The sequence below is a fragment of the Anopheles arabiensis genome, chromosome 2 (assembly GCF_016920715.1).
Source record: "Anopheles arabiensis isolate DONGOLA chromosome 2, AaraD3, whole genome shotgun sequence".
NCBI classification, from domain to species: Eukaryota; Metazoa; Arthropoda; class Insecta; order Diptera; family Culicidae; genus Anopheles; species Anopheles arabiensis.
In genome coordinates, this window is record NC_053517.1 from 42440695 (window position 1) to 42452133 (window position 11439).

General features: G+C 44.5%; 1 protein-coding gene across 4 annotated transcripts; it reads left to right on the plus strand.

The window, feature by feature from the left end:
• The first annotated feature begins 231 nt into the window (after positions 1 to 231).
• On the plus strand, positions 232 to 11398 carry LOC120895085 (YTH domain-containing family protein). Of its 4 annotated transcripts, none has more exons than XM_040298111.1 (8): positions 232 to 726; positions 906 to 1513; positions 1598 to 1622; positions 4200 to 4327; positions 4400 to 5715; positions 5787 to 6517; positions 6615 to 7072; positions 7161 to 11398. In XM_040298111.1, exons 2-8 carry the CDS (start codon positions 1493 to 1495, stop codon positions 7251 to 7253), a joined length of 2772 nt encoding a protein of 923 aa, XP_040154045.1. In that variant the 5' UTR covers positions 232 to 726; positions 906 to 1492; the 3' UTR covers positions 7254 to 11398. The 4 variants fall into 4 exon arrangements, with proteins under 4 accessions (XP_040154045.1, XP_040154044.1, XP_040154046.1 ...); XM_040298110.1 differs by having other exon boundaries at positions 957 to 1513; XM_040298112.1 differs by having other exon boundaries at positions 232 to 706; positions 957 to 1513.
• The last annotated feature ends 41 nt before the right edge of the window (positions 11399 to 11439 follow it).

Sequence of the window (11439 nt, forward strand, 5' to 3'; positions counted from 1 at the left end):
AAAAACTGTTCTGAATATTGAGAGAGATTGTGAAATAAATGTAATTAAAAACAAATATTTTCCAAACTGGCAAACACATATCCTTCGAGAGGATGTTGTGAAAAAAAAAGTAAAATAAAACCATCTGTGCAGCATAAGCTGATCGACTTTCAACTCCACACGTTTAGCTCGAATTTTGCCATGTCCGGTTGGCTCTTTCTCTCGCAGATTTTGAAAGCTAGCTATCTCTCGCATCGGCTACCAATCAGCCGCCATATTGTGAAACGTCGTCGCCGGAAAAAAGAAACGCATCGGACAGTGGCAGTGCCGTGAAGAAAGAGATCATTTTCAGCGAATCATTGCGCGTTTGCAAAAAGACACTGCCCCAATCACTATTTCTGGACGCTTAAAGATCCCCGCTTGTTTGAAGCCCGATCGGGAAGAGAACGGGGTGAAAGTGAATACCTAGCTGGTGCCTCTTCTTGTGTGCGTACGTGAAAAGTGTTTTCTCTGCCGCCCTCACTTTCGTGGTTCCAATTCTAGTTCCCCGTGCCCAATTTCTCTCGTGTGTCTAGTGTGCGGAGTTTGGGAAAAAAAACCGGGGGAAAGTGTAGAAGTGCAGCGGCAGACTTTGCAGTTGTGTTGGCAGTGCATCGGAAATTCGCCCGCACCCCCCTTGTACCGTGTAAGGAGACGGTCTGTGAGGCTTTTACTGGATAGGCGAAAGGTGCAGAGGGAGTTTAAAGTGTTCGTACAGTGCAGAATCGAAAAATTGTCATCTACCACCATTATTACACACCTACACACCCACACAAAATTCTCATACTCATACATACACACACACACACACACACCTACGCTTTGCGGAAGTAATTTGTATCATTTGCTTACCGTCGCGGTTTTTCGCGTTCTGTTCTCGAACACAGATCCCGTCCGTTTCCGGTTTAGTTTGTTCTTTACAAAATTTTCTGTTCTAGTGACCATTCCCTGCTAGTGCGAGGGTGTCGGAAAATTCGCATTAAAAGTAAAAAGCCATCCGCCCAACTGTAGGTGAAAAAGTGTGTTAGCGGAACCTTAAAGCTGTGTGGTCCGGTCTCCGAACCGACGGAACATTTCCTTCCCTCCTGCTTTGGGAGTAAGTTTTGCCCCCACACACGCTTTGTCAACGCCTTACCTTACCTATCTATAGCCCGGTATCGCGAATAAAGCTATCTTCTGCGTCTGCCAGCATTTCCTTGCCGTGGGATAAACCCATACCGGTTCGGGAAGAGTGCGCGTCGTGAGGGAGCAGACGCGAAGCAGCGAAAGAGTGCGGCTTGACGCGCCTAGTGTTGTGTGCCTAGTGTACACGCGTGTGTGAGAGCGTGCGGGCGTGTGTGTGCGTGCGTTTTGCGGAGGAGGACTAGCAAGCGGACCAAGTGCGCGCAGTGCATTTGCAACAACTGCTTTGTCGTCGGTATACAGCTTATTGGAACTTTCAGCAACAGCAGCGCAGCAGTAACAACAACCACCAATGTCAACCGTGTCAGATCAGGTAGGCCGTTGTTGAGGAAGCAAACAAGTTTGCCAGCCCGATCTTATCTAATGAATGTTTTAATTTTTTTTATAATCGTTACAGCGGATGAAAGGACAAGGAAATCATGGTAAATCTTAGCATATTCTCCCATCATACTTGCATGGCATCACAACAAGGATGTACTGAATGGATGCAGTCTTTCTGAGAAGACGTTTCCAAGGGCTGCCTAATATCACATCCCTGGCTTGTAGTTTGTTAGTCGAAATTAGTACTGGGGAGTGCGGAATAAAAGTGTAATCTCTTTGCAACAGTTGACACAGTTCGAATACAGCGCAGAAGCGCAATTCGTCAGTGACCCAAAAACCGGCATGGAACGATAACAATTGGTCCTGGCTGTTGCTACTCTTGCTCTTGCAGAAAGCTGCATGCGCGGGTTCTGCTTATTGAAGGCCACAGAACGTGTTGTGTTTTGTGAAACGTTATCTCAAGCCCAGCCAGTCTGATAGATATGCCGTGGGGGGACGGCATAAGCAAATGACGCGCTATGTATAAAGAAAATACGGCGTCGATGCGGGCGCTAGCGCCATATTTCACTGTCTTTGTTGTTGTTCGTATACTGGCAGTGTATGGATGATTTCACATTCTCTATGGACTACGCAGCAGGTTCGACTCCGGTTAATTGAACTTTGGGCGTAGGGAATCTGATCAACATACACCACCGGGTAGTGCGATAGTATCCAATGTTTGAGTCCCTAGACAAGGTGTACCATTCCGTAACGATGGCCATAGCAGACGGACGTAGAGCGAAACCCTTTTTCGAGTCGCGCGATGCCTCATAGGGGAAGATGGGCTGAAGCAGAAGGGACGGAATGTGAGGGTTTCATTGCAGCAGCTCTATTTGTTTGGTTGGCTTACCGCGAATAGCTATCTCGTTTTCTTATCTCTCTCATTCTTCGTAGTTGTCTCTCTTTCACTCTCCCGTTCTGTTCTATCTATTTTGCGCGAGCCATCGGTCTGCGTTGTTTGTAGATCGATTTCGCTTTGTGTTGCTTAATATAACGTAGTGTGTCGTTTGTTATTGGTAGACCGACGAATAAACCAGCGAATTGCGTTGGCAAGTGCTGAAGGAAGTGTGGGTTACGATTGCAAGGGGGTGAGTTCGTCCCCCCACCCCTAGTCTACCGGTACGAGACAACGAAGAGATGGAATGGACCACATTATTGACAGTGGGGAATGGGGTATACGATCTTCTTTTGCATCGTACATATTCTGTTGAATTGGCAGCACTATAGAGTGTGCTTGTTTGTTTGGGTTTTAGTTCAGTACCAAGCATAAAATCGAATGTCCAAAATCATAAAACAAGAACTACCCTACACTTAACGAATAAAAAAAACGAACTAAACTAACGAAAACTATAAGAATTGCTTATCCAAGACCAGTGGACAAACGGTGAGACGACGATGAGTGAAACTAATGGAAACCCGCTGTAAGGGATGATCCATTTGATCTGAGGGAAGGAACGTCTATCTGGTTTGTATATGTGTGTGTGCGGGCGTGAATCTATGCGCCAAAGTAACCAGCTTACTCTCCGATCTCGGCGTTCTCCTGCTGGATGAATGTCGTCACGTCATCTTCCCAAATCATCATCAACCCTCCTTTCCTTTGCACGCGCTCCAGTGTAAGAGCACCGCAATAGTTTATACACACCCCCCGGATATGTGGTGTGTATGTATTGGTAGCGTGATGCGTCGATTGGTTGTTTATGTGTAGAGAGGCGCACGCAGCTTGCGGGGAGGTGCGGCAGTAGTCGGTGCGCTTAAGCGATGTGGTGCGCCTGAACGATGCTGCAGCGTCTGATCAGCAGAGCGAGCGATGCCGGGTGGGCGGGCGCGAAGGGAATCATGGAATAATGGCAGGGAAAATGAAAAAGTACAATGAACTTGGATGTGTGAACCAGTTCTTTGAGACCTTGGCATAGAGTGAATGTGACGCTCGCTTGATTTTTGTTCGGTATACGAGATTTAATACAATGCAATGGGGTTTGAGTAGGACTATTTTTACATTTTCAACTTCTGGATCGAAGTTCAATAATTTTATATGGTAGTATAAATTTCAGTAAAAATAATACGATGATAAATAATACCATACGATGATTAATTAATGTTATGTTACCACTAGTATAGTAATGCAAGGTCCTACTAATTTATGTATGTCCCGGCAAAATATAACAATGTTAATTTTATGTTTATCAAGCAACAACGACGTGGGGGATTTTGTTGTCTACTTGTTTTTTAGACTTAGACAGTTGTTTTTTTTGTTTTTTTGTTGGACAGGCATGCAAGTTAGAGCTTTTAGACGAATTAGCAATGCATCAACGCCTTTTTTGTTTGAGCCATACAAGGGGTTTCCAAGTGTTTTCATAGTTGTGGGACACTTCCTTGACTTTTTCTTATGGGAAGTGAACTTCATATGATTGAAATTGGATTCTATGGCATCCTTTTGGACAGGCACCTTCGAAATTCCTATTGGATGTGTCCAACAAGAGTCCAATTCCCATTATATTAAGTTCATTTCACCTAAGAAAGAGTCAATAAAGTGTCTCACTGCTATGAGAACTGCTGGAAAACCCTCTAAGAGGATCTTACTAATCTTTATTCGATATTACTAACATATTTAACGCACCGTGATTATTTTCACTCGACAGGAAATGGCGATTATAATTCTTGGAGTGCGCAAGTGAATCACGGCCCAGGTGGTGTAGGACATCAGAAAAAATCGGATGATGGCTACTACCGTAATCATGGAGCTTACCAGAGTCATGATAGTGTCAGGGTAAGAAATTTGCTTTTTTTGCGTTCGAAGACAAAAATGAAATAATACTTTCATGTTCGTTGTTTATTATAGAATGTCGAAAGAGGTATGCAAGGACTTGGGCTTGGATCCGCGTCGCGCAGCGGTAACAGCGATGGCAACTCTGGCGTATCGAAATACTATCAGCAACAGCAGCAGCAAAAGGAAGCTCCCAAAAAGATGACCTGGGCCACGATCGCTTCGCAGCCGGCGAAACCGCAAGTGAACACCACCAGTACGACGGTGAAGAAGAAGGGTCCGGGCATGCCGCCACCACCGATGATTCCTGGCAAGCATAACATGGACATCGGTACCTGGGATTCGCCGTCCAAGAACGGACCTAGCGTCATCGTACCCACTCCGCCGCCGATTATTCCACCGCCGGTTATCGAACCGTCACCGCTGGCCGATCCCGTGCCGTCCAAGTCGGGCGGGGGTCGCGAATCTGTTGGTGGTGCTTCATCGCAACACCATGGTAGCAACAGTCAGGGTATGGGACCAGCGGGCATTCAAAGCTCCAGATGGCCCACACCGGGCCAGGCGCAGATTCAGCAGCAACAGCCGAGCGGTCCGCCGACGAGCAGCGACAGGAACAATGGTCCCTCCGCAGGAGCCAATTCCGGTTCGGGAGGCAGCGGAAGCAATGCTGCATCTGGCGGTTCCATGCCGTCCGGATCACAGCATCACAACCAGCACCACCAGCATCAGCAGGGTTCGCATACGCGCAACCACTCGTCGCCGTATCAGCCGCCGCAACAGCAGCAGCCTCACCATGCGGATCGGCCAGGATCGAATTACGATCGAGCACCGCACCACCAGCATCAGCAGGGTGGTTCGCAGCACGGAAACAGCTACAACCAGTCTCGCAACCAGAACGCTGCCTACTCTCCGTCAGGACCGGGCGGTTTGGCTGCAACTGGACCATCATCTGCGATGGCAGATCGTCAGAATAGCGGAGGTTCGGGTGGCGACAACTACCGCCCGCCACACGATGGCCGAAGTGGGCCACAGCAGCATAACAGCATGCACCACCATCAACAGACGGAAAGGGCTCCATTCCATCATCAGCAGCGTCCATCGAATCATCACGGCGATCGTGGATCGGGCGGTAGCAGCTACCAGCCTGCTGATCGTGGCCATTATGGATCGAACAGTAGTTCTGACGCTGTGTCGCATAACAGCAGCTCGACTGTGCCGCCAGTTACGACCGCCCCAGCAGCAGTAAAGGCACGATCGCCATCACCTACCATTTCAGAGAGTGAAATGGCTCTGAAACTCGCCGAATCACAAAAAATTCTTGACCAATTGAAAACCAAAAACAATTATAACCCTGCCTCGTTGGATCTACTGAAAACAGTCGATTTAGCAAGGTAAACGTTGCGCAGTGCATCTTCCGTTGTGTGGAATATTGACTTACTATTGTTTCATGTTTATGTTTTAGATTCTTCGTGATCAAATCGTATTCGGAAGACGATATTCATCGTAGTATTAAGTACGAGATATGGTGCTCGACCGAGCATGGCAACCAGCGCCTGGACCAAGCATTCCGAGAGCGTGAGGAAAAGGGCGGCACGGTGTATCTGTTCTTCTCCGTGAACGGTTCGGGCCATTTCTGCGGCGTGGCGCAAATGATGACCGCTGTCGATTACAACTCCAACTCGAGTGTCTGGTCGCAGGATAAATGGAAGGGTACGTTCAAGGTGCGTTGGATCTACGTGAAGGACGTACCGAACTCGCACCTGCGCCACATTCGGCTGGAGAACAACGAAAACAAATCGATGACAAACTCGCGCGACACACAGGAAGTGCCAAATGCGAAGGGCATTCAGGTGCTGCAGATCATTCACAGTTTCGAGCACCAGTCGTCGATATTCGATGATTTTCAGCACTACGAAAAACGCCAGATGGAGGAGGACACGCGTAAGCACGAAGCACCTCCGCCATCGAACCATTCGTACCACAACCAGCGAGACCGGCGCGAGAATCAGGGCGGTGGAAACTACTATGACGGCCCTGGCAAGTATCACGGTGGTGGTGGTGGCGGCGGCGGCTATAACAACAAATACAATGACCGTGGTGGAGATGACGGCTATGATGGTGGATACGGCAGTCGAGGTGGTGGTGGTGGCTATCATGGAGGATACAACAAAGGCGGAAGCAGCGGTGGTTACGGTAAGGAGGGATAGTTTTTTTTTCTAAACGCTTCAATTGCCTCATCTTTGGGAAGTATCCTTTGGTGCTAACTAAGTGTGATGCGTTCGCTTTTCAGGAGGTTATAACAATCGTAACAGCTACAACAATCGTGACGATCCGGGACGTGGTTATCCGAGCTTTGACCGGCGTAATAATAATGGCAACAGTGGCGGAAGCAACAACAATGGCGATGATCAACATGATGCTGCCGCACCAGGCGGAGGTGGTGGAGGTGGATATAATTCGCGCGGTGGTTATAACAATCGCTCACGAGATTATTATCGCGATGAGCGCCGAGGACCGAATGACTACGGTCGAGCTCGAGGCAGCGACTTCGATAACGGGCGAGACAGTGATGGTGGAGGTATCTACCGAAGCGGAGACCGTGGAGACCGCGGCGATCGCGGAGATCGTGGTGAACGTGGTGATCGCGGAGATCGCGGAGATCGTGGAGATCGTGGAGATCGCGGAGATCGCGGCGATCGCGGTGATCGCGGTGATCGTGACCGAGGCTCTTCTCGAGACCACTTCCGGGTGAGTGGAATTAAGTTATGCAGTGCTTTGTAAACTTTTTATAGCTTATTGTAACGGTTTATATTGACAAATTTTGAAATGCTTCTAGGATCGGAACGATCGGATGATGGGTCCTGGCAACAATCGTGGAGGATCTGGTAGTAACGGCAGCGGCTCTAACATCTTCAGAAATCCAAATTAGGCAACTGACGAATAACTGATTAAACTATCCGAATACACGAAGGACTTATCACTACTGCCATGGTGGTAGGAGAAAAACTCAACTGCAGGCTGAAGATGCGGAACGCATCCTTCAGACAGACCGATGGTTCCTTTTCTTATTAATCTGATGGTTCATGAATGGAGGATATCGGTACAGATACAGATGATAACCCATATTAAAACGAAGATAAATGTGAGTATGAAGGGTAACAGAAGCTAACAGGTAACAGAAACACAACCGCGACTTGGCTATGCTCGGAATATTTATCCAAAAGTGCTTAAGAGATGCCAACGTATTTCGTTGATGTACTAGAATGATACGACTTTGAGGCAGATGTAACAATAGTGTAGAAAAATAACAAGGATAGCAGGAAATACAATTGGATAATCTGCATGGCATTATCTCTTGTGCATCTTAAATTACGCTAGCCATGTCCTACTCAAAATCCCGCGCCCTCAAATCCACAAGACTGTCTACTCTTCATTCTCCCTTACCCCACATAAAAACTAGGTACATTGCAGTCTAAACAAGATAAAAGAACAGTACTATAGTGCAAAGGAAAGTAAATTGTTATCAATGTTGTCTTAAACCGCCTGATTAAGTATCCACAAACAAACAGCACTTGAAGAAAACGTGTACAGACGAAGGGAGCGGTTGTAGTTCAAAAAGTTCTTACAAACAATATGTTTTATCGATGAAGTATGTTTTTAAACTGTAGGAAATTGTAACGTATAACAAACTAAACTCAATTAAACGGAAAGAGAACACATAAACAAAACGGAAGAAAAGAAAGAAAACAAACAAGATACGAAATATAACAACGTTACAAGCAAACCCGTATGAATACATACCGTAAGAAGAGAACAAGTAAAACACTGCTCTGTCAACGTATATTCTTTAAATACTGTTAAGTTGTAACTTAAATTATATAAGCTAAGCTGTGTGTTTGTGTGTCTCAGTCAAAGAAACAAGCAACGCTGGGAAGCAATGAAACACCCAGCATAATAATGAGAATTAGGAATGATGACAAGAGCTGTGGCAAGGCACAAACAAGAAAAGGTCGAGGAAACGCGTCACACACATAGCATTGCCACGATGATGCAAAAGGACTGAAACTACTGAGGACATTGTGACAACCTCCCCCTCCCGATGCTCTAACAGATATGATGAAGTATGATTTTAAATGGGGTGAGCAAGCAGTGCCGCGTAGCCAAGCTCAACAACTCGTAGTCGTGTTACGGGCATTCAACATTCAAGTATATTTTGTTGACGAACGATGGCAAAAATGTGTCCTGGCGTGTATTTTGAACTCTCATTGCTAGAAGAAAAATGTCAGTATACACACAAGTAACACATGCGTGATTATCCCTGAACCACAAGTCTTATAGTAAACCAGTATATGCCACTGATGCCGTATACTACAAATCTATATATTTCATCACCGTGTAGAACACGACGGTGGTATGCACTATTTATGGTTTCGATTGTGCTTTACGGTAGAAAAGGTATCACTCGGTACCATCTTTTGATTTGGGAGTACTTCTTAGAGACCGTAATAACAGAAGGGGGAGCATTGGGAATAGCTGCATGAGTTTTGCACCGTTTGGCGGTAGTATAATAAGAATCCCACTGATCCAAGAAGCGCTTCTATGTGGAAGGTAGATAACTAAATTATACGACGAACCGAACAAAAACAAATTTTGGGATTACATTTGGTGCAGCAAGAAACTGTAATTATATTCCAACAATACTTTTTTTTTACTTAAGTTAAACAAAAAATAAAGCGACAAAAAAAGGAAAGATGTATTAAGGATATACCTGAGCGAGCGCAGGTTCCATTCATTGCTGCACACCGTCTCAGTGGTTAACGTGTTCGGACGGTTGTTAATCATCATGAGTCTTGTGCTTAGGAGGCAATACAAATAATAAATCATCCCAAATGCCACGAATATTACAAAACAACAAACACTTTTACACATCCACACGTACACCAATCTCTAACTGTAACAGTCTCTTATCCTCCCGCCACTAAATTGAAACATTTTGAACTGAAGCAAAAAGAAATATATAAGTGTAACGAAACGATAAGGGAAATGAAAAAAAAAACTTTCTAGATTAATACGGACACATACACACGTACGTGTTTTCTTTTTCTGTGTATTTGTGCGTTTTGTCTATTTGTATCGTGACGTGAGCTTTATCGTTAAAAACAAATGGTAAAACTTGGTTAGTTTCGTACGCGCTCTCGATCGAAAACAAGGAAAAGGACACACCACGATACACGGCACGACTACTATAGTCCTTTAGGATTGCAAAAGGAAAAGAATGTGTATGGGTGCATGATTGCAAGTGTGTACATGTACATGTGTGTCGTGTGCATAGTGAGTTCGCAGTATACCGTAGAAGTTATCCGATTGGGATTTTGTAGGATTGAACACAATGTAACCGTGGGGAAGGACATACAATTTGTAGTTGCGTACACAACACAAACAGCATCGTAAGAACTAGCATAATGGTTCCTTCGTTTGTAAGACTATACGACTAGCGGAACGCATTATCTAGGACAGGTGAAGAGATAAACAAATCAAACGTAGCCACACATAACATGATAGTAACAAAGTAGTTAAAGAGATATTTGTATAAGAAAATGAACTTTTTTTAATAACTTGTTTCTTTTCACTCCATGTATAACCAACCAGGCTTGAATATTATAATAATTATTTATGTTATTTCAATTTCGAAATCACGATCCAGGAAAAACAAATTCCTTACATTGGAGGTGCTGTACGTTAGCCAGATCCCGATAATAAAATTCACACCCCTGAACGAGCACAAGTGTGTTGAATAAAAAATAAATAATTTAAAATGATAAAGAAGCATATTAAAATGACGCTAATAAAACAAACAAACGAACACAATTTGACATTGTCCCATTTGAATCGGTTGCCCAAGGCTGCTAGGAATGAAAACACGATACATGATACTGATGTAGCAAGTCCTTGTTGGTGAACTTTATGCAATACGTGCACTCGCCGCAAGTAGGAGAATGCAAACACACTACCATCGGTGCGTAATTTGCTGCACAAGCTACACGTTAACATGAAACGAACTGTCGCGGCAGACTACAATTGAGAATTGTTCCGGTAGTTTATGGAAGTTGATGATTATCGCAAAGTACGAAGTATTGGGGAAACGAAGATTGAAGATGTATGATGCTTCTTTAAGCAGGGCATTGGCGTGTAAATTGATGAGGAGAGATGTTGATGGGAGTGGGAGAGCACAAGATACACATATAGCTGGGGATGCTAGGCAAGCTTGAAAACAAATTGAAAAGAAAGCACATGGAAAGGGCAAACAAGAGAACGAGAAATAACCAAAAGTTTATTATCTTGCAGTATCATGTGCTGACGTAATCCCATTTGTTCTATGGCATATAATTTCAGAGCAAATTGAAATGTCAGAAAAGTGGGATAAGGTGAAAGGATAATATACTGAAAATAAAAAAAAAAAGAACCACACTAAACTATCCCTACTTAGTAGGGGGAAAAAGGAAAACATTAAAACAAGTTGAAACAATTAGGAAACTCCCGAAGAGTAGCGATTCGTATGAATTGTTCATGACTAATACATAATATGGTACTACAAATGACTACCATGCAAGTTTACCAGCAAGCAAGCAAGCAACACACAGCGCCAAACGTGTGTATCGCTGGTGTATATACAAAAAAGGAAACACGTTCAAGGTAGTGTAGACCCTTACGTGTACCTATATGTATGTTGTATTGCATGTCAAACAGCCACAGGACATAGGCAACGCTTCTGGTGGAAAAGTGATCGAATTGGAAAAAGAGAGGAAACACATCAGATAAAAACAAACAACAAAAACTAGCACCAATTGCGTCTTGTTGGAGCTGCCGGCGATAGTTTGAAACACACATGGTGGCGAGCACGGGCTACAGGCATTATATTGCCGTTACTCTACGGCTACTACTTTGAACTATGCACAGGAAGAGAAAGAAAAGCAAAATAACATAAGAAAGAACGAACAAACAAACAAACAAACAAACAAACAAAACGTAATAAACATTATTAATAATAAAATTTACTCTGATTTGGGGTCACAATTCTTTGTACGTAATTCTTTGAGAAGAAGTGAGTTTTCGGT